General features: G+C 40.5%; 2 protein-coding genes across 3 annotated transcripts; one reads left to right on the forward strand and one right to left on the reverse strand.

The window, feature by feature from the left end:
* Nucleotides 1-25,572, forward strand: LOC122199909. Of its 2 annotated transcripts, XM_042905293.1 has the most exons (9): nt 1-568; nt 763-888; nt 1,023-1,215; nt 1,907-2,029; nt 4,011-4,162; nt 11,535-11,621; nt 13,661-13,858; nt 16,892-17,014; nt 24,985-25,572. In XM_042905293.1, the coding sequence occupies exons 1-9, from the start codon at nt 251-253 to the stop codon at nt 24,985-24,987; spliced, it is 1,323 nt and encodes a 440-aa protein (XP_042761227.1). In that variant the 5' UTR covers nt 1-250; the 3' UTR covers nt 24,988-25,572. The 2 variants fall into 2 exon arrangements, with proteins under 2 accessions (XP_042761227.1, XP_042761228.1); XM_042905294.1 differs by lacking the exons at nt 1-568; nt 763-888 and having other exon boundaries at nt 1,106-1,215; nt 1,858-2,029.
* BTG4 (BTG anti-proliferation factor 4) lies at nt 23,022-26,840 on the reverse strand. The gene is made up of 4 exons (XM_042905295.1): nt 26,668-26,840; nt 26,073-26,210; nt 25,054-25,252; nt 23,022-23,209 (listed from the first exon to the last, which is right to left on the reverse strand). The coding sequence occupies exons 1-4, from the start codon at nt 26,838-26,840 to the stop codon at nt 23,030-23,032; spliced, it is 690 nt and encodes a 229-aa protein (XP_042761229.1). The 3' UTR covers nt 23,022-23,029.
* Nucleotides 26,841-27,562: the final 722 nt, after the last annotated feature.

The raw sequence follows: 27,562 nt of genomic DNA on the forward strand, positions 1-27,562 counted from the left end.
CCAGAGCTCCTGCCTTCCTCTCCGAGGCCCCTTTCTTTGTGCTTCCTGCCCTGTGTAGCTGAGGGCTGCCGAGGAGGCCTGTGCTGCGCTGGAGTCCTGCCACCTGCAGGAGACTCAGAGGAGAGCCAGAGCCCTGAGCATGCAGAGTGGCCCAGAGCGGGGCCTGCTCTCTCGAGGTGGGACAGCATCCCCTGGGCCCAGATCCCCAGAGCAGAAATCTCGGGAGTGGGGAGCCCCTCCTGCCCTCTGAATGTGCTCACCTCCCAGGCTCCCAGCCAGGCCCTGGCTCGGACCTGGCAGGTGCAGTAAACCACTGTGTCTTTTCTTCTCCCTGTCCCCAGACATGGCTGCCGTTACATGGCTCTTCTCTCTGCCCCTTGCAGCAGACAGAGAGGAGGGGGAGCAGGAGGCACAGGTGGCGCTAGGCATGCAGAGAGTCCTGCAGAGTTTAGGACACGCAGCAGAGAAGCTGGGGCAAGCGGTGGGCCGGCTGCGGGGCCAGGAGGAGGAGACGTGGCTACAGCAGAGTAGGGGTCAGAGCCCCCAGATCTGGAACCGTCTCAGGAAGGTGAGGCTCGGAGGCTGATGAGGGGACCCATGTACAATGCGTGCATCCTCCTATGTCGTGAGATGTGGTTCTTCAGGGCGATGTAATACTCAGGGATGGGGGTGCCCTGAGGAGAAGTGGACGGGCTGGGAGGGGAACAAGATGAGAGAGAAAAGCTCTATTTTCATTCGGGCATTTCATTTCCTGTGCTCTAGGTGGTTCAGCATCTCTCTGATGAGTTTCAGGAGGTGGTAAGGGAGAGACAGAGCTTTCTCGATCGAGCCCTCGGTCACTTACAGTACCAACGGGAGCTTAGCCGCCTCCACCTCTTGCACACCCAGGTACGGACTCTGGACTCGGCCAAGGAGATCTGCATGTCCAATTTGGTGGGGGCTTCAGCGAGAAGCTCCCAAAGCAGCCACATGGGACAGGTGGGAACCATGCACGGAACCAGGTGCTGACTATTTTGTCCTAGATTGTTGCCTCAGGAGCCCCTGCGTGTTTGGAGAATTACCCTGGAGACAGATTCTATGGAACAGTCACGGCTTCTCTAAGGGACCAGGCTGCTGCCTGCCCACTCTTGATCCCCTTCCTGAAGAGCCTCACTGCAGCACTAGTGGGAGCTCAAGGTTATGGTCCAGGACCAGAGGATCAGGGGCCAGGAACAGGTAAGGCTGGTCACTGGCCCAGCATTCATTTCTGCTGCCAATGTTGGCCATGTTTTGATAAGTTCTAATAAACCATTAGGGCTTCTGACACTGTAAGGGTGTGGTCACAGTACGTTCTTCAGGAGGAATATAGAGAAACCCAATGTATTAGTTATATATTGCTGTTACCACAGACTCCCAGAAAATTCTGTGGCTCAAAACCACAAACATTTTTTATTTCACAGTTACTGTGGGTCACGAATCTGGTTGCAGTTTAGCTGGGGGCCAGTGCCTCAGGGTCTCATACAGGCTACATCAAGGTGTTGGGCCAGAGATGTGGTCATCTCAAGGTTCACCTGGGGAATCAATTCCCTGCCACCTGGACTTCACAGGACAGCTCACAACATGGCAGCTGGCCTCCTTCAGAGCAAGCAAGTGGGAAGGGGCAAAAAAAAAAAAAAAAAAATGGAAGCCACAGCCTTTCCGTATCCTGATCTCATTACTTGAGCCATATTCCATTCATTAGAAATGAATCACTAGGTCCAACCCACACTCAACCAGAGGGGATAACACAAGGGCGTGGATACACATAGGGGAATCGTGGGGGCCATCTTACAGGCCACCTGTCGCTTGTAACACTACATCTGGCTCTTTCTTATTTAGCCCCAATCCTGTGCTCTTACTGCAACAACTACCCCCCGTCTCTGTGCAGATACAGATAAAGTTGACATCGCGTGGACCTCACCAGTCTTTTCTACCCTGAAGAAAGTAGACATCTGGTCCCAAGCCCGCAAGGAGGAAGGTGAACTACAAGCACAACTGCATCACCAACAAGGTAACCTCCTTTCCCTGTAGCCCCTGCTTGGAACTTTCATGGTGCACTGAATGTGTTCGATGGTGTGACCCCAGGGACTGGGAATGTCAGAATCTTGCGTCACCAATTATCCCTTTCCCCTCACCCCCAACCTAAGATTCCTAAGAGATTTTTCTGTATAAGGAATAACAAATAGGAGTCAAAGTTCCACTGTAATACTAATATGGTCAGTTTCAAAAGGGAATTCCTAAAGGCCTTCTATCTTTCCACTAAACACTGAATCTAAATCTTGGGATTTTACCCCATACTGGCCAGCCACATGTTACAAGGAGTTAATGGAAAGTGTGAGACGCAGGGAGATAGGCAGAAGACAAAGAAAAGGAAGACCTTGCACCAAAAAGGGACTCCAGATCACTTTACCAATACCACCCCTTGACATTCGCAGTGAAAAGACAATGGCTGGCCTTGCCTTGAAGAATTAGATCTGTTTCAATCCACTCAGTGACCAAGTGGAAGAGGATTAAGAGGAGATACCGTATGCCTTTCAGTTGACCACAATGCAAGCCATTAGTCAACGCAGTTCCATAAACACCCTTGAATTTGACCAGGGATCTGCAAACTATGGCCGGCAGGCCAATTCCAGCCAGCTCTCTGTTTTTGTGTGACCCACAAGCTAAAAATAATTTTACATTTGTGAATGATTGGGGTGGGGGAAGTCAAAAGAAGAATAACATGTGTACGGAGGGCTTTGCAATTTGTCGTGCGCTCTCCTCACTCTTTGGATACGTTAGCTCCTTTAATCTCTACACCAACCCAGTAAAGTAGGTACTTTTACTCATTTCATAGAGAGGGAAGCTGAGGCATCCCAATAGGTCCAGTGAGTTGTCAAAACTCAAGGAGTTCAGCTGGAATTCAGTCCCGCAGCCTGTGCTCTTAACCTCCCTACCCATGTGGACAATTATCCAACGCTACAAAGGCACTGCCAAAAGGGGGTGCAGGCAGTATATGGTGGTGAGTTCCCAGGAGGACACATCACTGAATTTCAGAGAAGGAAGGGAAAGCACCATGGGAGAGGGAGGCCACACTTCCAGCACAACGATGGGAACGCTGAATTTGAACCCCAGGTTTGCCTCTTGGCCAGCAATGCCTAAAATACTTATTTTTTGGACCCTTTACAGAAAATGTTTGCTGACCCACAGCTCAACTAATTAATTAATTCCCCCTCCTTTGGGGGGATAACTAAGAAGAGTGTGAACAGAGAAGTGGCTTCTCACCCACACTTCAACCTCCATTGTCTTACGATGGTATTGACTTTACGATGTTGAAAGCAATTTTTCATGCATTGTCTTATTTACACCTGGTAACCCAAACTCTAATTCTGTAAGATGGCGAAAGATTATTAACGTACGTTTTATAGATGAAAGAGCTGATGTTCAAAGAAGTTTAGTGTCTTTCCCAGGGTCTTCCAAAACCTGGACCAGAACTCAGGTCTTCTAGCTACTAGCCCAGGATTCTTTGCTATGCCATGCTACCCAAGCTTTTTTCATTGTCTTCTCAAAAATAAAAAGATCATACAAAATGCTTAAATACCCGGGGCCCATTAGAGACAATCTGTGAGGAAGTAAGATTATTTTGTTAATAGAGCTAGCATTTACTGAGTGCTTACTATGTACCAGTCCCAGTTCTGAGCACATTACATTCAGTGCTCCAAACAACCCTATGAAACACGTAGTAGAAAATTGGTTGCCATCCTCTCCAGACCCTCATCTTTTTGTTGTTGTTCTGGGCACCTCTGTTCCTATTGACTGAGGCTCACTTGCTTTTCCATGAAAATGGGCAGGAGGATCCAAGGCACAGTGTACATATCTGGCATGGGTGGATGGACCGATCGATGCAAATACACCTTTTCCTAAGCTGAATTGTGTTGCTGTTGCCCTTACTAAAATCATCACTGTACAGAAAAATCAGTGGAATCGTTACTGTGTTCTCTTTATCTCTGTAGCCCCAGAAAACTGTTTGCAGGATGTCCCGAAACCTCAGATAATGCTGAAGGAAGAGCTTATCGCTGTGCAAGCCACAGACCTTTCTGCCAGGGAGTTTGTGGTTTACCAGTATGGCCTCTCCATCCTGGACCTCCTCACCCCCCAGCTTCAGGTAAATCTGGTTGCCTGCCTGTCTATGGAGCAATCATCATGCAGCCAAGAAGGTCAAGGTGACCAGGAAGGAGGCTTTCAGGTGGTAGATATACCTTAGGATTAAGCAGCTGGAATAGATTACTTAGTAATCTCTCTTTTAAGGGGACTGATAGAAGTCATTTTACCAATCTACAGTCTAATGTCTCAAATGATGGTGAGTAGAATCAATTAAGTACTTTGTACATGCCAGAAAATGTTCTAATAACTTGCGTGAAATAACTCATTCAATCACGAAAACCCTATGCCATACTATTATTTTTTTCTCATGTTTTTGTTCAAGTATAATTAACACACAGTGTTATATTAGTTTCAGGTACACAATGTAGTGATTCAACAATTCTCTACATGACTCAGTGCTCATCATGCTAAGTGTACTCTTAATCCCCTTCACCAATTCTCCCCATCCCCACCACCACCTCCCCTCTGGCAACTACCAGTTTGTTCACTATATTTAAGAATTTGGTTTCTGGGGCGCCTGGGTGGCTCAGTCGGTTAAGCTTCTGACTTCAGGTGATGTCATGATCTCGCAGTTGGATTCAAGCTCAGAGCCTGGAGCCTGCTTCAGATTCTGTGTCTCCCTCTCTCTCTGCCCTCCCCTGCTTGCACTTTGTCTCTCTCTCAAAAATAAATAAACATTAGAAAACTTTAAAAAAAAGAATTTGGTTTTTTTGTCTCCTCATTGTTCATTGTTTTGTTTCTTAAATTCCACATATGAGTTAAATCATATGGTGTTTGTCTGTCTGACTTACTTCACTTAGCATAATGCTCTCTAGGTCCTTCTATGTTGTCACAGCAAGATTTCATTCTTTTTTATGGCTAAGTAATATTCCATGATATAGATATATAGATATAGATATAGATATAGATATAGATATAGATATAGATATAGATAGATACAGACATAGATATAGGCATCTATCTATATCTATGTCTATATCTACCACATCTCTTTTATCTAGTCATCTATTGATGGACACTTGGGTTGCTTCAGTATCTTGGCTTATTATAAATAATGTTGCAATAAACATAGGGGTGCGTATATTTTCTCAAATCACTGTTTTCATTTTCTTTGTGTAAAAATCCAGCAGTGGAATTACTGGGTCATATGGTAATTGTATTTTTTTAATGTTTGTTTATTTATTTTGAGAGAGAGCAAGAGAGTGTGTGATCAGGGGAGGGACAGAGAGAGAGGGAGAGGCAGAGAGAATCCCAAGCAGGCACCACACTCAGTGCAGAGCCTGATGCAGAACCCGATCCCACGCCGCTGTGATCATGACCTGAGCTAAAAGCAAAAGTCAGATGCTTAACCAACTGAGCCACACGGGCACCCTGGTAATTGTATTTTTAATTTTTTGAGGAACCTCCATATTGTTTTCCACAGTGGATGCACCTGTTTGCATTCCCACCAGTGGTGCACAAGGATTCTTTTCTCTGTGTCCTTGTCAACATTTGTTATTTATGTTTTTTTTTATTTTAGCCATTCTTACAGGTATGAGGTGGTATCTCATTGTGGTTTTGATTTGCATTTTCTGGAGGATGAATGATGTTGAGCATCTTTTTATATGCCTCTTTGGCATCTGTATGTCTTCCTTGGAGAAAATGTCTATTCATGTCCTCTACCCATTTTTAATCAGATTGTGTGTGTGTGTGTGTGTGTGTGTGTGTGTGTGTGTGTGTGTGTGTGTTTGGTGTTGAGTTGTAATGAGTTCTTTATATATTTTGGATATTAACCCCTTATCAGATATAGCATTTGCAAATATCTTGTCCCATTCAGTAGGTTGCCTTTTTGTTTTGTTGATGGCTTCCTTCACTGTGCAAAAGCTTTTTATTTTGGTGTAATCCCAATAGTTTCATTTTACTTTTGTTTCCCTTGCCCTAGGAGACATATGTAGAAAAAGGTTTCTATGGCCAACATCAAGGAAATTACTGCCTATGTTTTCTTCTAGGAGTTTTGTGGTTTCAGGTCTCACATTTCGATCTTTAGCCCATTTTGAGTTTATTTTTGTGTATGGTATAAGAAAGTGGTCCATTTTCATTCTTCAACATAAGTTGTCCAGTTTTCCAAACACCATTTGTTAAAGAAGCTTTTTCCAATTTTATATTCTTACCTCCTTTGTCATAGATTAATTGACCATAAAAGTATGGGTTTATTTCTGGACTCTCTATTCCATTCCATTGATCTATGTGTCTCTTTTTGTGCCAGTACTGTACTGTTTTGATTACTACAGTTTTGTAGTATGCCTTGAAATCTGGAACTGTGATACTTCCAGCAATGTTTTTCTTTTTCAAAATTGCTTTGGCTATTTGAGGTCTCTTGTGGCTCCATAGACATTTTAGGATTATTCATGCTAGCTCTGTGAAAAATACTATTGGCATTTTGATAGGGATTGCATTAAGTCTGTAGATTGCTTTGGGTAATATGGACATTATAGCAATATTAGTTCTTCTAATCCATAAGCATGGAATATCTTTCCATTTGTTTGTGTCATCTCCAATTTCCTTCATCAGTGTTCTATAGTTATCAGAGTACAGATCTTTCACCTCCTTGGTTAAGTTCATTCCTAAGTATTTTACTGTTTTCAGTGTAATTGTAAATGGGATTGTTTTCTTAATTTCTCTTTACACTACTTCATTATTAGTTATAGAAATGGAACACATTTCTGTATATTAATTTTGTATCCTGTGGCTTTACTGAATTCATGCATCAGTTTTAATGGTTTTTTGGTGGAGTGTTTCGGGTTTTCCATATATAGTATCATGTCACCTGCAAATAGTGAAAGTTTTCCTTCTTCCTTGCCAATTGGGATACATTTATTGCTTTTTCTGGTCTGATTGCTGTGGCTAGGATTTTCAGTGCTATGTGGAATAAAAGTGGTGGGAGTGTATATCCTTGTCTTGTTCCTGATCGTAGAGGAAAAGCTCCCAGTTTTTCACCACTGAGTATGCCATTCGCTGTGAGCTTTTTATATACAGCCTTTATTAAGTTGAGGTATGTTTCCTCTAACCTACTTTGTTGAGGATTTTTATCATGAATGGATGTTGTACTTTGCCAAATGCTTTTTCTGCATCTATTGAGATGATCATATGGTTTTTATCCTTTTTTTGTTCATGTGATATATCACGTTGATTGATTTGTGAATATTGAACCACACTTGGCACCCCTGGAATAAATCTCACTTGGTTGTAGTGAGTGATTTTTTTTAATGTATTGTTGGATTCAGTTTGATAATATTTTCATGAGGATTTTTGCATCTATGTTCATCAGAGATATTGGCATATAGTTTTTTGGGGGGAAGGGTTGTAGAAATTTTTTCTGATATTGGTATCAGGATAAGGCTGGCCTCATAGAATGAATTTGGAAGTTTTCCTTCCTCTTATATCTTTTGGAATAGTGTGAGAATAGGTATTTCCTCTTCTTTAAATGGTAGAATCCATGTGTGAAGCCATCTGGTCTTGGACTTTTGTTTGTTGGAAGTTTGTTTTTTTTTTTTTTTTTCATTATTACTGATTCAATTTGATTGCTAGTAATCAGTCTGTTAAAATTTTCTATTTTTCCTGTTGAAGTTTTGGAAGGTTATATGTTTTTAGGAATTTATCCATTTCTTCTAGGTTGTCCAATTTGTGGGCATGTAATTTTTCACAATATTCTCTTATAATCATTTGTATTTCTGTGGTGTAGGTTGTTGTTTCTCCTCCTTTATTTATTTGAGTCATTTCTCCCTCCTTCCCTCCCTCTCCATCTCTGTATATTTTTATGAGCCTGGCTAAAGGTTTATCAATTTTATTGATCTTTTCAAAGAACCAGATCCTTGGTTCATTGATCTGTTCTAATTTTTTAGTCTCTGTTTCATTTATTTCTACTCTAACATTTATTATTTCCTTACTTCCACTGGCTTTGGGCTTTGTTTGTTCTTCTTTATAAAGCTCCTTTATTTGTACGGTTAGGTTGTTTGAGATTTTTCTTGGTTCTTGAGTGAGGCCTGTATTGCTATAGTCCTTCCTTTTACAACAGCTTTTGCTGCATTCCAAAGATTTGGGACCATTGTGTTTTCATTTTCATTTGTCTCCGTATTTTTTTAAATTTCTTCTTTTATGTGCTGGTTGACTCATTTATTGTTTAGCAGCATGTTATTTCGCCTCCATATAGTTGTGTTCTTTCTAGATTTTTTCTTGTGATTGACTTCTAGTTTCATACCATCGTGGTCAGAAAATATTCATGCTATGATTTCAGTCTTTTTTAATTTTTTGAGACTTGTTTTGTGGCTTTAACATGTGATCTGTTGGGAAAAATGTTCCATTTGCTCTTGAAAAGAATATTGTGTTGGGATGAAATATTCTGAATGTGTCTGTTAGATCCATCTGGTCCAATGTGTCATGCAAAGCCACTGTATCCTTGTTGATTCTCTGTTTAGGTGATCTATCCATTGATGTGAGTGGGGTAGTAAAGTCCTCTACTACTATTGTATTACTTACTACTGATTTTTTTCCTTTATGTCTGTTAATAGTTGCTTTATGTATTTTGGTGCTTTCATATTGGGTGCATAAAAATTTACAGTTGTTATATATCCTTGTTGGATTATTCCTTTTATCATTAGGTAGTATTCTTCTTTGTCTCATGTTTTAGTTTTTGTTTTAACATCTATTGTGTCCAATAGAAGTACTACTACCTTAGTTTTCTTTTTGCTTCCATTTGCATGATAAATGTTTTTCCATACCTTCACTTTCAATCTATGTCTTTAGGTCAAAGTGAGTCTCTTGTAAGCAGCATATAGATGGGTCTTGCTTTTTATCCATTCAGTCACCCCATGTCTTTTGATTGGTGCAGTTGGTCCATTTACATTCAAACTAATTATTGAGGGTATACAAGTAGCTGTGTTCCCTGCCAGAACGTCCAAAGTAATTATTGATAAGTAGGTACTTTTGCCATTTTGTTACTTGTTTCATGATTGTTGTGTAGTTCTTCTCTGTTCCTTTCTTCTCTTACTCTCTTCCTTTGTGCTTTGATGGCTTTCTTTAGTGATGTGCTTAGACTCCTTCCTCTTCATTTTTTGCCTGTCTATTATAAGTTTTTGATTTGTGAATACTATTAGGCTGATATATAGCATCCTATGTATATAGAAGTCCATATTAGGTTGATGATCACTTAAGTTTGAACCTATTCTAAAAGCACTAACATTTTACCTCCCTCCTTTACATCTTATCTATATGATGCCATACTTTACATCCTTTTACTTTGTGAATACTGTGACTGATTTTTATAGATATAATTGATTTTACTGCTCTTGTGCTTTAACCTCCATACCAGTTTTATAAGTGATTAGCCTATTTTTATTATGTTTGTATTTACCTGTGTCATGTTTTCTTTGCTAATTTTTTTACTCCTGATTGTGGCCTTTTCTTTCCACTCAAAGAATTTCTTTTAATGTTTGTTGTAAGGCTCATTTAGTGGTGATGAACTCCCTTTACTTTTGTCTTTCTGGGAAACTGTTTATCTGTCCTTCTTTATGAATTATAGCATAGCTGGATAGAATATTCTTTGTTGCAGGCTTTTCCTTTTTAGCCCTTTGCATATATCCTGCCACTCCCTTCTGGCCTGCAAAGCTTCTGCTGAAAGATCCACTCATAGCCTTATGGGGTTACCCTTGCTAGGTAATGGTTTTATTTTCTCTTGCTGCTTTTATTTTCTCTTGCTGTTTTCCATCTTAATTAGGATGTGTCTTGGTGTAGACTTCCTTGGACTGATTTCACTGGGGGCTTTCTTTGCCCCCTGGATCTGGATATCTGTGTCCTTTCCCATCTCAGGGACATTTTCAGCTATTATTTCTTCTAATAAGTTTTCTGTCCTCTGCTCTCTGTCTAGTCCTGCATCCTCTGATCTGTTCTTGATTTCTTCTGGTGTATTATTAATTTCAGTTATTGAGTTATTTTTCTATTATTGGTTCTTTTTTTAATTATCTATTTGTTGAAGGTCTCACTGAGATCCTCCACTGTTTTCTCATGTCCAGTAAGTAAGTATCTTTACGACCATTCCTTTGAATTCTCTATCAGGCACATTGCTTATTTTCATTTCATTGGGCTCTTTGCTGTGGTTTTTGTCCTGTTCTTTCATTTGGAATATACTCCTCTGTCTCTTCATTTCGTCTAACTTTGTGTTTTGTTCCTATGTATTAGGAAAGTCAGCTAAGTCTCCTGCTCTTAAAAGTAGGGGCCACATGAAGAAGAGGTCCTCTAGTGCCCTAAAATAAAATGCCCCCTGTTTAGCAGACCAGATGCTTCAGCGGTATCTCCTGTGTATGCGGTGTGCACCCTACTCTTCTGACTGAGACGTGTTTGCCTTCAGTCCATTCAGCTGCAATGACCCACTTTGCCTGTTGTGGACAGGGTTTGGTCCCTGTACTCTTAAGGGGCTAGTCTGGGGCCGCTTTGGGCTTATAGTTGTATCAGACCAGATGCCTGCCCTCAGCTCATTTGCCAAGGCTTTAGTCACACTTAACTGTAGGGTGCGTTCCCTGTGTCGTCCTTGAGAGGCTTTTGTTGGTGAGGCCTGCAGTCAGACCAGGTGTCTGCCCCCCGTCCCTCTGTTAGGGTTGCAGTGACTCCGAACTACAGGGCTCTCTCCTCGTACTGCCCACTGTGAGATTTTTGTTGGTAGGTGGGATTAGCAGTCATTTCAGACGTCTGCTCCCAACCCTTGCTGGGGCTGCAGTTGAACTGGTGTGTGGTTTTCTCCCCGTTTCACCGGGGTTTCATTCCCAACCATGTCCCCACCCCTCCTACCGTTTTTGATATGGCCTCCTCTCTATGACTAACTGTGAAGAGTCTGTTCTACCAGTCTTCATGTCATTTCCTGGGTCAGTTGCATTGATATGGCTATTATCTAAGTGTATCAGTGGGATGAGGTAAGCTTAGGATCCTCCTACTCTGTCATCTTCCCAGGCTCCTATATCTATTTTTTTTTCTCATTTTAAAAATAAGGTGGGAAAATACAAAGTGGTTGAGTTAACTTACCCAACATCACACAACCAAAAGGGTAGAGCCAGGTGAGGACTCAAGCATCATGCTTCACAGCCCCGATGCCTGACTGCCACCCTCGAGTTAGAAAAGTAGTAAGTTAATGCTTATAATTAGCATAAATATCGAACACAGAAATACTCTTTCCACTTTCCTTTAGTGTATACTGAAGCTCCTTATCCTGTTACACTTTAAACTGATGTTCCAATGCATTTACTTCCCATTAATTTGGTTGGTGCTACGGAGCTGAGCTACATGAGAATTTCTTAGCAAGAGGATGGGTTTGGGTTTGGGTTTTATTTGTTTCTTATTCTTTTCAGGCTCCTGAAATCACCCTGCAGATTGCTTCTCATCTGCCTGCCATGGAAGCCTCAGACAATGCCTTCGAAGGCTCCTTCTTCTTTCAGGTGCTGCAAATTCAGCCCCAGAGGCGGGTTTGTAAAATTCCAGGGTCTAAAGAGATAGACAGAAGCAAAAAGAACAAACACTATAAAACATTTTTCTCTCTCGAGTCCTGACATACTTTATCCCTCTTGGTAATAAGTCATTTAGTAAGACATAATAAATGTCACCATGTAAAAGCTTTCTCTTAATTAGTGAAATGAGTATGTCCCGGCTTGTGTCCAGAGAGAGAATCATAATGGCTTTGTGCCTGTTGATGAATCTCTGTCATCAAAGTCGGTGGTTCCAGACTGGTGTTTCCCGTCAGAGTCATGGTTCCAGCCTCTGCAAATCCTGCACAATCAGCATCTTTCTGCAGAAAGGGATCGAAATTGTTCTTGTGCTTGCAGTTCCTCGAATATGTAGGATTGGCAGTGCCTTGGTGGTAGCCCTAAGCCAGTATACACAGACCTGAAACACTGATAACGGTTCATTGGTAAACAGTGATTGTGAGAGGGGGCACTGCTAACCAATGCTAGAGGACTAGGATGCGGTTCACACTTGACCACTCGGTTGTTGGGAAAGTTAATTAAGACCAAAAATAACTCCCACACTGCACCCTCCAGGCATCATTTCACTTGATCCTCAAAGCTATCTATGAAGTAGGCAAGAATTTAATCCCATTTTACTGATGGGGAAACAAACTCAGGATTCACCGACTACTGGAGTACTGTGTGTCCAGCATTTGGCCACGTGCCTTACGTGCATTAACTCATTTACAGCTTACAACAGCCCAACCCTATTGGGCGACTAGTCTTGTGACCTCCATTTTATGAGTTAAGATATTGAGACCCATTGAGGCCAAGTGATTTTCCCAAGCTCACAGTGTTATCAAGAGTTTAAACTCGAGTCCACGTGTATTAGAACACCAAACTCGTTGTTTAACCACTATTCTGAGCTGTCCCCAGAGCTCATTCCAGAACCAGATCTCAAGACTATCTGACTCCAAATTACTTAATGCTTTTTCCAAGCCAACCTATTGCCTGAACAAGGGAGTTATTTCAAGTCAATTAGACAAGAGAGGATATTTGAGAACCTGATTACAATAAAGGCATGAAAGACAAAGTCAGAGAGCCCTGTCAGGCACTGATTCTCAAACTGAGGTCCTTGGACCTCGTGCATCAACCACCTGGGGAGCTGGGTAAAAATGGAGATGCCAAGGTTTTTCCTAAACCAACCAATAGAACCAGACATTCTGGGGTGGGCCCCCAGAATAGTATCACTCCCTTGCGATTCGAACATGATTTATTCCGGGAGTTGAACTAAAGCAATAGTTTTTACCTCATCATCAGTAAATTTCCATTAAGCCTGGGGAGTCTCTGACTTTATGATTCCAAAAGTGAATTTAGACCACATGAAAGTAGGAAAAGAAAGAGGTAGTGGAGATGTTCCCTGAGGTTGATATCTCCGTATTTGGGTATCTCCTCTACTAAGAGTGCTGAAAACATACTGTTTGTTGGGAGAGAGTCTTTGGCATCTGTGGGAAGCTTCATTCTGCTGCTGATCCACTGCCTGGCCCACATCGCTGCCAAGGACTTCCACCAGGACTCAGACCCTGCCTTTCTGAGGTCATTTTACAAGGTATTTCTAAAATGCACAGTTTTCTTTGCTTCTCTCCCAGAATGACGGATTTGTTAAGCTGTGCGACATTTCAAAGCTACTTAGGTCCCATTGTTGGCCTCTGGTTCCTACTGCCTGGCCAGGAGGAAGGTTTTCCTGATCTAATTTCCTGTGGCAGCCTACAACAAAATGCATGTACCACTCTGTAAAAACTCAAAAAGAAGTGGCCTTCCTATGAGAATGGCATCACAGCTTTCTTGGCTATTTCCTTGCCAACACATAAGCCGCACCAGAATTGCAAATGACAATAATAACCCGCGGTAAGGGCAAGTGAAGATGATGGATATCAAACCCCATCTTTCTTTCAGCTATTATTTTGAAGCTGTATAACAGCAATTATCTAGAATGGAACTGATTTGGCCCCCCTCACCTTTTCCTTGACCAGGGCTTGCAGGCTTATTTCAGGGAAGCATTCTCTATGGCGCTGCAAATGTCAGCGGTTTCCTGGGACGGTAAGCTTGACCGAAGCGTAAGTGCTCTTCTGCTGGAAGAGCAGCCCGTCTCTGCGAGAGGAAGAGATCTTCTCTCGAAACTCATTGAAAGGAAGTGTGAGTCTCACTTGGAACCAGAGTCATCAGAAGAGGTAACTAACTTCAACTGGTGTAGCACATGTTGGTTGAAGATTGACTTCTTCATGGACTAAAGGCCTCGGTGTCCGACCTGTTCAGATATTTCTGGCCTCCCCTGGTGGTACACTGCCTTGACACCCAGGCCGCTCCTCAAACCACATACCACAATATATTTTTTAATCCTGTGTCCTGCCAGGCGGACAGTGGGTATCTGGCTGTTTGAGTTCGGGGATTGCCAGTGTGGCCCCATAGTTACTTAACTCATATCCCACTAACCTATTTATCAATTTGCAGGATTCCATCTTTAAAACTACGGTGACTCAGTGACTAAATTTAGATGCCCAGGTGATAGCTTTTTTACCCAACTTGCAGTGTGCTCTTTTCCATGCAAGCCTGATAATGGTATTCTTAATACTGTGTTATTTAAAGTGCTTTTATGAGAATACCATCATATTTAACTATTAAAAATATCACAAAGTTTAAATCTGGGATCTTGAAATTGTTATCCTTCATGAAAGATCAGTTCACTCTTGAGTTGCATCTTTTTTCACATTATTTATATAAACCTTTAGAAATTTCGAAGCATTTTTATGTATATGTTCTCTCATATATTCTCTCTCAGCCAGCAATCCTGCAGAATAGGGAGCAGACATATTTTTAGTCACATTTTGAATTTAGGGAGAGATTAAGCAATTTGCCCCAAATCATGAAGCTGTTAGTAGTGGCAGATCTGAGATCAGATGCTAGATCTCCTGACTCCTAGTAAATGTTCCATATACACCTATCTATGATCAGATCCCCATTAGTTACCAATCAGAGATTTATTTTGTGCTCGTTGATGGTGATGGTGACAGTGGTCATCCAGACTCCAGAATCAATCACACCCTAGCCCCCAGAGACCCCAGAGAATGCTCAGTTCTCTCTCTGCATTCAGCAGCAGCAGCATCTGACCCATCTGATTACTTCCTTGTCCCCAGTACAATCTTGGCTTGGCTCCAGGGACCCCAGAGTCCTCTGGTTTGCCCCTACCTGTGTGGCTGCTCCTTCTCCGTCTCCTTTGCTCGTCCTGCCTCTTCTCCCTAGGCTGTTCATGTTGGAGGGCCAGGATTTATTCCTGTCCTCTTCTCTTCTCTGTCTACATTTGCTCCCCTTAGGGATCTCAGCCCATCTTCAAGCTTCAAATCCCAACCATATGTCAAGGAATCTCAAATTTTTATCGCCAGCCCCGCCCAACTCACTAACTCAACTCAACTGCTTATGGGCCGTCTCCACTTCCGGGTCTAAGAAGCATCTCAAATTCATTATGCCCCCAATCTGTCTTCTGTCCAAACCTCCCCTACTAGAAACCTTCCCGATCGCAGTTGGTGGCAACTGTATTCTTCTGGTTTCTTAGGCCAAAGTCTTCCTTGAAACCTCTCTGTTACAAACACCCTGTAACTAATCCATCAGGAAATCCTGTCACTCTACCTTCAGAGTATATTCATAATAAGACCACATCTCATTGCCTACAGTGCTACCAGCGTGGTGCAAGCCCACGTCATCTCACCTGGATTACTATAATACTTACTAACTGGTCCCCCGATTCCGGCCTTGCCTCTCCTCAGTCTACTCTCAGCACATTGGTCAGAGTGATCCTTTTCAAATGAAAATGGATCTGTTTAAAATCCTGCTGTGGCTCCCCATCTCACTTAGAGTCAAAGCCAAGGAAACCAAGTCCCCTTCTCTCTCACGGCCTCACCTGCTACTCTTCCCCTTGGTCACTCACCTCCAAACTACACTTTCCTCCTTGCTGTTCTTTACTCACACCAGGTGCACTGCCCTCTGCCTGCAGCGGCACTGGTTCTCAACCAGGAGCAGTTTTATACCCCACAGGACATTTGGCAACGTCTGGAGACATTTCTGATTATCATGCTCCAGGAAGGGGGCTACTGCAGTTAACTAGTGGAGAGAGGCCAGGGATGCCACTGAACAGCCTACAATACATAGGACAGTCCCCACCACAAAGTATTATCCATCCCCAAATGTCAGTAGTGCTGAGGTTGAGAGACACTGGTCTAAGGAGTTAGAGCATGCCCAACTCCCTCACCTCTTCCAGGACTTTGTTCAAGTGTCACCTTCTCAATGAGTCCCGCTCTGACCAGCCCATCTTCATTTGCAACCCTCTTTTCTCCCATTCATCACCTTCTCCCTACTCGGCTGTAATTTCCATTCTCCTGTATCACTTCCTAAACCTACTGTGTAATTTACTTACTTAACCTTGTTTAATACATTTCTTCCCCTAATAGAACATAAGCTCCATGAGGGCAGAGATGTTTGTCTGTTTTGTTTCCTGATATAGCCCACATTCCAGGCTTAGAAGTAGGCTTTTAATATATTTACTATATTAATGAAGGGGTTTGTGTAACCCCTGATGCTATCTACTGAAACATTCCAATCTCACCAACCTCACCCTGGTAACTCCAGGGCAGGGAACAGCAGACGTTTATTACATACTTGTCACGTGCCAGCTGTTCTGCTGAGAGTTTTACACGCATCTCATCTATGCCCTTATAAGGTAGATGCTACTTTTGTTCCTAACTTACAGGTGAGAAAACTGAGGGTTAGGAGTGGTAAAAACTTGCCCACACCAGAGGTCATTGTGGAGCTGGAATGCTAGTCCTCTGTCAGCCACCATTTAGGGAGAGGTCTTGCTTTTATTTTAAAAGCAGAATTGTATGTACTATGCTCAGATCCAGAGTCTGGCTAAGAATATCCACGAGTACATGGGGCGCCTGGGTGGCGCAGTCGGTTAAGCGTCCGACTTCAGCCAGGTCACAATCTCGCGGTCCGTGAGTTCGAGCCCCGCGTCAGGCTCTGGGCTGATGGCTCGGAGCCTGGAGCCTGTTTCCGATTCTGTGTCTCCCTCTCTCTCTGCCCCTCCCCCGTTCATGCTCTGTCTCTCTCTGTCCCAAAAATATATTTAAAAAAAAAAAAAAAAAAGAATATCCACGAGTACTTAAAGGAAATGGGTGCAAAGGCATTAACTCTCTCCTCCACACTCTCCACAGTATATTAAGAAAAACAAGGATCTTCTCCTCTTCACCAATATGGAACATCTTCTAAAAAGCGTCATTGCTGCTGAAAAACAGATACCAAGAAAACGGAGAGATCAGAGTGAGGACGAAGATGAGGTGAGATGGCCTTATGATCTACAGCATTAAGACTGCTTTGCTCTACATCTTGAAACACTTCATCATGTGTTTGGAGCCATATTTGTAAGTGAAAAAGTCAGCAGAATGAAGGATTGGAAATTAATGGTGGTATGAAAGGCTACCTGATCAATCACCCTATTTAAGAGTTTTCCCAGTACCGGGAGATGGTGGATCTTAGATCTCAGTTAGAAAGGAGCCAAAAGATTTCACCCTTTGCCTTCAGGTGCATAAAGCCCTGAAGTGGGAACCAAGACGCAGACTTTCCCTGTTCACCCAGCTGGACGAGAGCAGGAAGTAGCTAGAACTGGGTCCATTACCCTCCCATTCAGGGGTTCTCTTGTTATACCTTATGACACCTGCTGCTCTTGTATAAAAGGTGTTTGATCATAAGCATGTAAAATCTTATATCTTTAAAAACCAACAAATATTTTGGTTCCAAATGACCAACACCAATACCTCACTAATACTTCACTAATACAACATTAATATCCATAAGGCATATGGATAATTAGCAAAGAGAAAAGCCCCAAACATCTTCATTTTTTCATGCAGCGTGGTGACCTTATGTGTCAAGATTGAGATCAGAAACTAGCAAGCTGGAAAAATAACTGAACACTGACTCCGGTCCTGGGCCCCAGTCTACTTTATTTAAAGTTATCACCCATGTCTTGGGTAAAAACTACCTTTAAAACTATATTAAAATATAACACAGCTTTTAAAAGTGCATATATCATAAACCCACTCCTCATGAATTGTCCAAAGTGAACATTTCTGTATAAGCAGCATCCACATCAAGAAAGAGAACATCACTAGTTTCTCAGAAGTGTCCCCCATGTCCCTTCCGTCCAGTCATCTGCCCCCCAGGAATTACCACTATCTTGCCTTCAGACACCATAAACTGTTTTTTGCTTATTCATGAACGTCACATAAATAGAATCATAAAATATGGATTACTTTTGCTCAACATCATGTTTGTGAGGTTTATCCATATTGTTGCATGTAGCTGTAGTTTGTTGATTCTCTTTGCTATAAGACCCCCATTGTATGGATTTGTCAAAATTTACTCTTTCCGATACTCATGTGCCTGTAGGTATCTTCCAGTTTGGGGTTATTACAAATAGTCTTGTGTACCTTTTGGTGACTATATGTGACTATACTGAGTCAGGTATTACTTAGAACTAGAAATTCTAGGTCTTAGGGTGTGGATATGTTTGACTTTAGTAGAAACTTACAACTGGATGTCCAAAGTGATTGTCTAAATATATACTGCCAGCAGAAGATTATCAGCACTTAGTTTTTTCCATCTTTTTTATTTTATGCATTCTTGCATCCTTCTGGGTATGTGGTATTTTTGTTTTTGTTTTGTTTTTAGAGAGAAAGAGACTGCACAAGCGGGGGAGAGGAACAGAGGGGGAAAGAGAGAGAATCCTAAGCAAGCTCCACACTCAGTATGGAGCCCAGCATGGGGCTAGATCCCATGACCCCAGGATCATGACCTGAGCTGAAATCAAGAGTCAGATGCTCAAATGACTTTGCCACCCAGGCATGTGGTATGTGATTTTAATTTGCATTTTTCCGGTAGCCATTAAAACTGAGCACCATTCCTGTATTTATACATCATTTGAATATCTTCTCTTGAGCAGTGCCTATTCAAGTATTTTGCCCATTTTTCACTGTATTTCCCATTTAATTTATTTGTAGGAATTCCTTATTCTGCAACTATTTTTCCTCATTCTCTGGATTGTGTCTTTAGAGAAATAACTACATGTTTCTTTTTCTGTTGTATTTTTAGATCTAGAAAGAGAATGGTGATATATTTCAGTGTGCATGTTTAAAACATGTTAAATATGTAAATATATCTGACAAAGTTATTAAGAGGATTTTTAAAAATACTTATTCATGTGTAAATCACATAATCTTGGGTGGATATATAACATAATAGATGGTAATATCTGGCACAGATGATAACATGCTGACACTTTCAATGTGACTAAAAAACCATTAGACCACATATCTTATTAAAATGTTCATTATTTAAAAATACTGAACCTCTTTCTAGAAATGTCAATTTGTGTATCTGTATATATAAGGCTGACTAACTTATGTAAAATTGTCTGTTACTGAGTCACACAAAGTAGTCAGGTATATTTGTACAATATCGGGGGATCCGGAATGAGAATTTGGAGATCTGGCGATAAGATACAGGCCATGTGGCCCACACAGAAGTCACTTTGGAGACTCTGGCTGGAACACCTCAGAGAGATGAGGAGTCATCTGAAACTGAAGTTCAAGTGCTAATCAGGAGGGACACAACTGTCCCATGAATTCAATGTAAGCCAGAAAATTCTTTTGCAAACACAAACTTCGTATCAAAAGCCAGCTCGGAAGACAAATCCAATGACAGCAGTTCAGGCTGCTCCTCACGTGGATAATTCTCTTTATTGTACTCCCAGATGAGTAGCAAGCGAGGTTTATTTTATGTAACAATTGTTATTGAGTCTTTCAAGCAAAGTGACAAAGGAGCAGGCTAGTCGAGAAAATTTAACGGGGGGCGCCTGGGTGGCTCAGTTGGTTAAGTGTCCAACTCTTGATTTCAGCTCAGGCCATGAGCTCAGCGTTCGTGAGATCGAGTCCCACGTTGAGCTCTGCACTGACAGTACAGAGCCTGCTTGGGATTCTCTCCCTCTCTCTCTGCCCCTCCCCCACTCTCTCCCAAAAATAAATGAACATTTAAAAATGAAAAATAAAAAAGGTTTAACAAATTTTAAAAAAGATTTGTAATTAAGGTTTAACAGAGAGTTTTCAGTGCAGCCACAAGGAGAGCATCTCCGAGTCAATTCACTGCACACAGATCTTCAATCTCCGCCGTCTTACACGGACAGTGAGTCCTTATTTCTTTGCTGCCAGCGGCTGGTCACTCAGTCATCTCAAAGACTCATTCAGTTTAAGACATTAGCCATCAGGCAAAGGAAGTACCACATTTGTCAGCCTTAAAACTGTTTCCTAAGTTATTAGCTCAATTAAAAGTATCTACTGCCCTCGTAGCACAGATACCAGTAACATGTAGTTGCCCTAAGATTGGCCTGTGAGGGAACCATTCTCCTGTCTCTTTGATGAACTGGCAATTCATAAACAAAGCACCCCCCCCCCGCCCCCCGCCTCAAGTCAAAGCATAGTAATTTCATAGGGTTAAAGATTCCTCCAGTACTTTGAGCAGGTAAATCTTACTTTGATAGGATAAATAAGGGGTGCATATTCTCGAGAACTTTATTTAGCTATTTGCATAAGTTACAAACTGCATTTCCCAAAAAAGCAGAGTGAAGATGAATTAAACCAGACGCATAAGACTATATAAAGTAGTTAGGCCAAGGGTCCAGGGCCTCTGAGACAGGTGACAAGGAAAAAGTCATGCAGGAATTAAAGAGCTTTCCTCTATATTCCTCATTCTTGGCTGAGTGGGGCACCAGCCAAAACATGATCCTCTTAACTTCCTGGCTGACTTCTCGGGCCTTCCATCTGATTCCACTAATACGCTAACAGCTGCCAGCTTTTTGGTAAGCACCCGATTTTTAATGGAAATGCCACAGATTACAAGACGGGGATCATGAGCTCTCTTCTGCCACATTATGTGCACTTACTGCTGTCTCTTTTTAAAAGTTTTCAGTTAGGGGCACCTGGGTGGCTCAGTCGGTTGGCGTCCGACTTCACCTCAGGTCACGATCTCGCGGTCCGTGAGTTCAAGCCCCGCGTCGGGCTCTGGGCTGATGGCTCAGAGCCTGGAGCCTGCTTCCGATTCTGTGTCTCCCTCTCTCTCTGCCCCTCCCCCGTTCATGCTCTGTCTCTCTCTGTCTCAAAAATAAATAAACGTTAAAAAAAAATTTTTTTTTAAATAAAAGTTTTCAGTTATCTTCAAGGTATAATTTGTGTACACACGCATATACACAGACATACACAGTCTATGTCTGTGTGCTGACAGCTCCGAGCCTGGAGCCTGCGTGGGATTCTGTGTCTCCCTCTTTCTGCCCCTCACCTGCTCATGCTCTCACTTGCTCTTTCTCAAAAATAAGTAAACATTAAAAAACAAAACAAAACAACCTCACTCACTTCAAGAGACACTTTGTTAATAAAATCCTTGTGTAAAGGTTCTTAGAAACCCATTCTTCCTAAGTATTAGGTTGTTTTACGTATAGTAACTATCTTATACAGTTTTCTTTCATTTTCTGGTCAAACTATACATGTGAATAACTCCTACAGAGAAAGTCACTGATTGAAATCTAAAATATCATTATGGAACTAAGAAATAGAAACAAGAAAGACCAGACAGGAGTAAGAATCAAACTGGCACAAGGAAGACTTAAGACAATTGTGGTTTTAAAAAAAAGGAAATAAAGATATTAAAGCAATCAGACCAAAAGTAATGATCCAGCATCAGGAGAGTTGGTATCCCTGAAATGGATGGACAAAGAAAGTATTAATATTGTAGAAGATTGGTCTAGAAAAATTACATCTTCAGATGAGAAAGGGACACAGTATTCTGGGAAAAACTGATGTAAAATGACTGACAGACACTTGGACATAGATTTCTAATATAGAGGAAAAGTTCTCAGACTGGCAGGCAAAGGAAGCCACCGAAAATGTTGATATGAGTGGTGGGGAGTTGGGGAAATCAAACTGGTCTCAGCTTTCTCCACGGTATAGTGCCAAAAACAGTTTCCTGTAAGGTTTATGAAATTATAAGAGAAAGCATAACCCAAGATTTTAATATCTCACAACTTGTCCTTCAGGAAAAAAATTAAGAATGCTTTCTGCAGCTTGATAGCAACAATTAATACTGTATAAAATTGTCAAAGTTTTAAAGATGATTCCAACCTCCTGGTATTTTCTTTTTTTTTCCCCCATTTTTTTCTGGGGGTTTTTTTTTTTTCCTGTTTTTTTTTTTTTTTTTTTTTTTTTTTTTTTTTTTTTTTTTTAACTTCGGAGAAAAGTTTTGGAAAATAAAATATATTGTGGTAGAAACTTTCATGAATATTTCACTCTCGGTTTCTCCATTTTGCTGAGATAACTAAAATGAAAAATTAAAATAGGTCCTAAAAATTTAGTAACTCCTATAGCATGGTTTTATTAAATTAATTGTGTATCAGTTCTTATATATGTAGGATGACTGGAAAGATGGTCACCATTTGATGTTAATAATGGTAGTTTCTAGCTGGATGGTAGGGATTTTTTTTTCTTGGTGCATTTTGTTTTGTTTTTGTGCTTAGCTTGAATTTTTTTTATCAAGTTTTTTTATTTTAAATTAGCTTGAATCCTTATAATGAGCAGGTGTCACTGTTATCAAAGTCATAATTAAGTCTATTAAGAGTTTTAGAAATGGATGAAAATTTTTGAAAGACACGCAAGCAAGGGAATTTTGTATCTTAAAGAGTAATCTTAAAACAAGCTCCCAATGGCCTTGTGAAATAGAGCAGTGATGGCAGGTAACAAAATGGAACCAGGAGACTGTATCATGAGGCTCACACTTTGCCAAGTGAAGTTCTATTTGTTTTAATGGCTAATGAAGAAACACAAACTTTCGAAGCTTTCTTGCAAAAAAAAAAAAAAAAAACGCAAAAACAAAAACAAAAAGAAAAAAAAAAAATCAAAAACCAAAAACAAAAAACTGAACTAGCAAGTTATTAAAAACATAGTACGTTTATTTAAACCGTTACTTTTCATAATTCATTGAATCTCATCACAGGTCACTATCTTCATTCCATTACCTTACTGAGTACATTCATTAGTGTTACATAAAACTTCACATAAAATTAAGAGTTAAAAGTATAGCTAAGAACACTGTTATGATCTGCACTAGAGGATTTGCCATTACGCCACTCTAGTCCCTGAGATGGTTATTTTTTCTGTTTCATGGGCCTCTCAATTTTAGACTCCCTTTTGTTATAGAGAAAATGAAGCCCGCTCCTCTGAGCTCTATCCCACAAGTACCCGACCACTGCATTATCGGTTAGTGTTGACCCAGTGGTACCTGTCTACCCGGTAGATAGCAGCAGGCCTCTGACGCTTATGATTTTTATGCAATGCATAAGCATTTCCTAGGAGGCCCATACGGCCATCTGCCATATTCTTTTTGCGGGAGACATGGAACCAAGATTGAAAGGACTGTTTAAAGTTTTCAACCTGAAAAAAAAAAAAAAAAGTATCAAAGTAGGTATGAAGATCTGTAAATTAAGAAGCTAGACTTAAGTACTAAACACAAACCCATGACTCACAAGGTAAGCCTTTACAAAGCAGAGTACCAATGAATAGAAAACACAGTAGATAATAGCCAGTGGGAGGGGTGGTTATAAAGTCCTATCTTTTAAGAAAATTAAATCTTTAATACAACTAAAATACTTAAAAACACATCTTCAAATTTGTGTATATTCTTGGGTTCTCCTCTACCCCACCCTCCCTCTCTGGCTTAACACCAAACTGTCTAATCATGACCTTTTGGGCTAAGGTCTAGATATATACATTTTCAACATCCCAAATAACCAATACAGATGTTTTACAGATCACACTCCTAAAGTACGTTGCTCTACAAAGTATATAGCTGACTACAGATCTGATCCCTAGGTGGAAGGAAATCTTTCTAAGCATAAGAATAGAATTAAGGGCATCTATTTCAATATATGATTTTAAACTTTTACACATATAGAACTATACAATAAACTATAGTTTATAAACTACACAAGCTATAGAAAAATTATTTGCCAGTAATATGAAAAGGGGTTAAAATATTTCTAACCTTTGAAGAGCCTATAATAATACATTAAGACCTCAAATAATTCGTGAGGAGAAGATTCGTATGCTAATAAGTACCCAAAACATTTGGGCACATGGAGATTTGTTTTTTAATGTTACTTAAAGTAACCGTGTCTAGACCCAGTAGCAACTTTAGTAAATTATTTTTAAGTAAGAATAACCAATTTTAGGAAAAATGATACAAGAGACACTTCCATTACATAGAGCTAGACTACAAATAAAACCTTTAGATGCTACCTTGGCATATATTGCAAACAGGGAAATGTCCGTATGACCCAGTAACTCCGTGTCTGAGAATCAAATCTCCACACTAACTTAAAATACAGTTATCTCTACAAGTTATCAGCTTTTTTTTGCATCATAAAAATGTGGAAATAATCCAGATGAGTGCCAGTAATTGATTGGTTAAATTACAAGGGAAAAAAATGCCAAGATGTTATTTCAATTGTTCTAATGTTACAACAGAAGTGATTAATTTCAGCAAACGTACAAACAAGTATATACATACAGTGTCAGTCAAGATTCTGTCTAGAGTAATGTTTTTCAAATTGTGGGTTGCAACCATTTTTGAGTCATGAAATCAATTTAGGTGATTGAAATCAATTTAGTAGAAAATATTGGGGGCATTATGCCAAGTAAGGGTAAGTATTATTTCTTTAAACCTATTTCCAACATATAAATATGCTTACCTTTCTGTGGGTTGTGGTTAAATATATATATATATATATATATATATATATATATATGTATGTAGTATGTATATATAATATATATAATATGAATATATGTTTAATATATATTTAATTTATTAATCTAATATGTATTTAAATTATGTATTTTTTAGAACAACTGTTCTCATGGTGAGATTATAGACCTTTGACCATTTCTTAATATTCCAAATTTTCTACAAGTGGTAGGTTATTTTCTACTAGCAAGAAAGTCTGCTAATTTTAATATTTAATTATGAAGGAATTTGGATTAAAGGAAACTTCTGTTCAAATAATATGGAGAAACAGTCCTATGTAACTCCTGAGGACTCCACCAAGTAAAGAAACTACACCAAGAAGAAAAAAATTTTCCTAGAATGTTAATAACGTGATTTTAATCTTTATGGTTTTGTTTCTGTTTTCCATTTGTTTCTTTTACAGTGAACAAATTCTTTTCAGAATTAGGACAGAAAAAAAAAAAAAAGCATTGAGAACTGGACCACACTTCACCTGATAAATACTCTTTGGATTGCTGACTTTAGGAATGATCTGCGGTTCTTTGTTACAACTTTCTTCATCAGAGGAAATGCCAGAGGCGTAGTCTAATGTAGCTCTATTAACAGCACAGCTGACCTGTTGGGAAAGCTCCCATTCGTCCCATCTGCCTTTAAAAGAAGCAATTGTAAATGGATGATTTTTCTCACCGTACCTAAGTAGGAAAAGAAAATTTCTTTATTAAGGATTCAAAAATCCAAGTTTTTTTTTCATTTCTAACCTTTTCTACAGACCGCTCAACCAATCTGCAGAAAGTTATTTTAAGAAACAAATTGAAATGGCTTGACAGCAAAGCAAATTGCAAGACACTGTGACCTTCAGCTTCCACGGGGCAGCAATTAGTGAGGGTATTCTGTAAGGGCTAGCTTGGTGAATTTCTCTGACAAAGATAAAAACTAGTCTCTTTTGATTCAACTAATGAACTGAGTTCCAATTCCTCTGCCCCCTTGATATTGCCTGTAATACTTAGGCCTTACAATCTATAGTTGGCAATACAGTGCAGTGATTGAAGTCAAATTTCAAATACAGGAAAACCTTAGTTTGCGAGCATAATTCGTTCCGGAAACACACTTGTAATCCAAAGCACTTGTATAGCAAAGAGAATTTCAAGAACCATTGGCTCAGTTATGATCATGTGACATTAGGCATCACATACTACTCGTATTGCAAGATATCACTCATATCAAGTTAAAATTTATTAGAAATGTTTGCTGGTCTTGGACAACACTCGCAAAACAAGTTACTCGCAATCCAAGGTTTGACTGTACTGTGTAAAGTCTCTGTGCTTCCACTGTGTCCATTCCTACTGGAAGTCTGTGCTAAGAAAGTTTGCATCTGAAACCTTAACCAGCCAGTGCCCTCACCGCTAATGCAGGGCTTTCGTGGATCATCTCTCACAAAGGTGCACAGAACTGACTCTATAACCCGTGATTCCAGGGATCACAGAGCACACCACCTCCAGTGAGATTACTCACCTACAGCACACTTCAAAGGGATCTACCCATATGGTCATCTCCTTTGGAAGTCCCAGGTGAGAAAAATCCACGTTACTTTCAGCACAAGCCCTTTCTAGAATGGGATCTTTATCCTGACTATTATTTATCCTGATACACCTTTAGAAAGCAAGGAAAGGGAAACAAACACTTGGTGACAGGCGCCTTAGTAGACGGGAATCATGTGGTGGGCCAACTGCTCTCATACCGCTGACCCCCACCCTGTCCCTCCACGGCTTTCCGAGTAGAACCATCAACATCAGCTACTCACAACGTTACATCACTAAGTCACGCAATTGGTTTTGCCGAATGTCCTCTGCCCATCTTTCACGGTAAACACAAGTCAGAGATAGTTTAAACCACCCCACGTAAGGGGGGTTGCACTACAGTTTTCAACGATGTTGAAATTGTATAGTTTTCTCTATGCACTACCACCTGCTGCATTTCTTCCAAGCCCAAGTTCAAATAAATTTGAGGCCGTAAACCTTTTGTTACTCGTAGACTGCCAACAGAATCACTGCCAATGGTTATTGCTTGCTCGTTAGTTCCCCTTGTCATCCTATATGCCAGCTCTCACCTGAACGCTTGCCCTTTAGAAGGGCAGTCGGCGTGCCAGTGACTTCTGTAGGTTTCAAACAAGATTGTCGTCAGCTTTTCTGCAAAGTCTTCTATTTTCTGTTTACTCAGTTTATCATGTTTTTTCACCAATCTTGTGACAAAGAAAACGGCTGTTGCAATTTCATCTCTCATGATTCCAGAGAAAGGAAGAGGACTGCAACCATTCAAAGGAAGTGAGAATAAATGAACTAGAAACAGGATCAAGCTTACAATCAACATGTAATTGCCATTTGGAAGTTTTATATACCTGAAACATAGAAATCATTTGCTGGTCCTTCGTCAACTAAATAAGTGTGTCAGTAGGGTCCACTGCCAAAACAGCCGTAAACACCAATTCCTCAATTAGCCAGTTTTTAATGTTTTCAAAGAAAAAAAACCCCACTTTTTAAAACTTTAATATACTTAAGAAACAAATAAAACACCAGTATGCAACTTAAGCTAAAAAAAAAAAAAAAGTCTGGATACGGGACAGTAAATTATACCCGAGCACCACTATTTTAAAAAGGTATTTACAGAAAGCAAAACATTTCAGGGTATAGTAGTTCTAAAATGTGACTCTCAGGTTGCATGCTTTAAGTAAAAGTTAAGGTTAATCAAACATACACTGTATTTGCCAGAAAAAGTGCTTTAGCCCCCACAACGACAACAACAAAAATAAAAGTGGGCCAGAGTTAGAAAACACTCTCCCCCACACCTGTTTTGTTAGTTTTAGGCTGAAGTTTATATAAGCCTGGGTCAAAAGCCTGACAGGTGTTTAACCTTACACAGGTGCTTTCCTTTAGGTTAATTAGATAGCTTCTTCCAGGTCCCCCTCAGATTGCTCCCTGGTATATGTAGAATGAGTTCTTTAAAAT

Source organism: Panthera leo, chromosome D1 (assembly GCF_018350215.1).
Source record: "Panthera leo isolate Ple1 chromosome D1, P.leo_Ple1_pat1.1, whole genome shotgun sequence".
Lineage (NCBI taxonomy): Eukaryota > Metazoa > Chordata > Mammalia > Carnivora > Felidae > Panthera > Panthera leo.

Bases quoted from the DNA above. Each gene is read 5' to 3' on its own strand.
- LOC122199909 (XM_042905293.1), top strand. From the start codon at position 251: ATGTGCTCACCTCCCAGGCTCCCAGCCAGGCCCTGGCTCGGACCTGGC. The intron at 569-762 runs GTGAGGCTCGGA...CCTGTGCTCTAG, and splicing joins TCTGGAACCGTCTCAGGAAG to GTGGTTCAGCATCTCTCTGA. The intron at 889-1,022 runs GTACGGACTCTG...ATTTTGTCCTAG, and splicing joins TCCACCTCTTGCACACCCAG to ATTGTTGCCTCAGGAGCCCC.
- BTG4 (XM_042905295.1), bottom strand. From the start codon at position 26,840: ATGAGAGATGAAATTGCAACAGCCGTTTTCTTTGTCACAAGATTGGTG. The intron at 26,211-26,667 runs GTGAGAGCTGGC...TGCTTTCTAAAG, and splicing joins TCTAAAGGGCAAGCGTTCAG to GTGTATCAGGATAAATAATA. The intron at 23,210-25,053 runs GTGAAGTGTGGT...TTTTTTTTTCAG, and splicing joins ATCCAAAGAGTATTTATCAG to GTTGAAAACTTTAAACAGTC.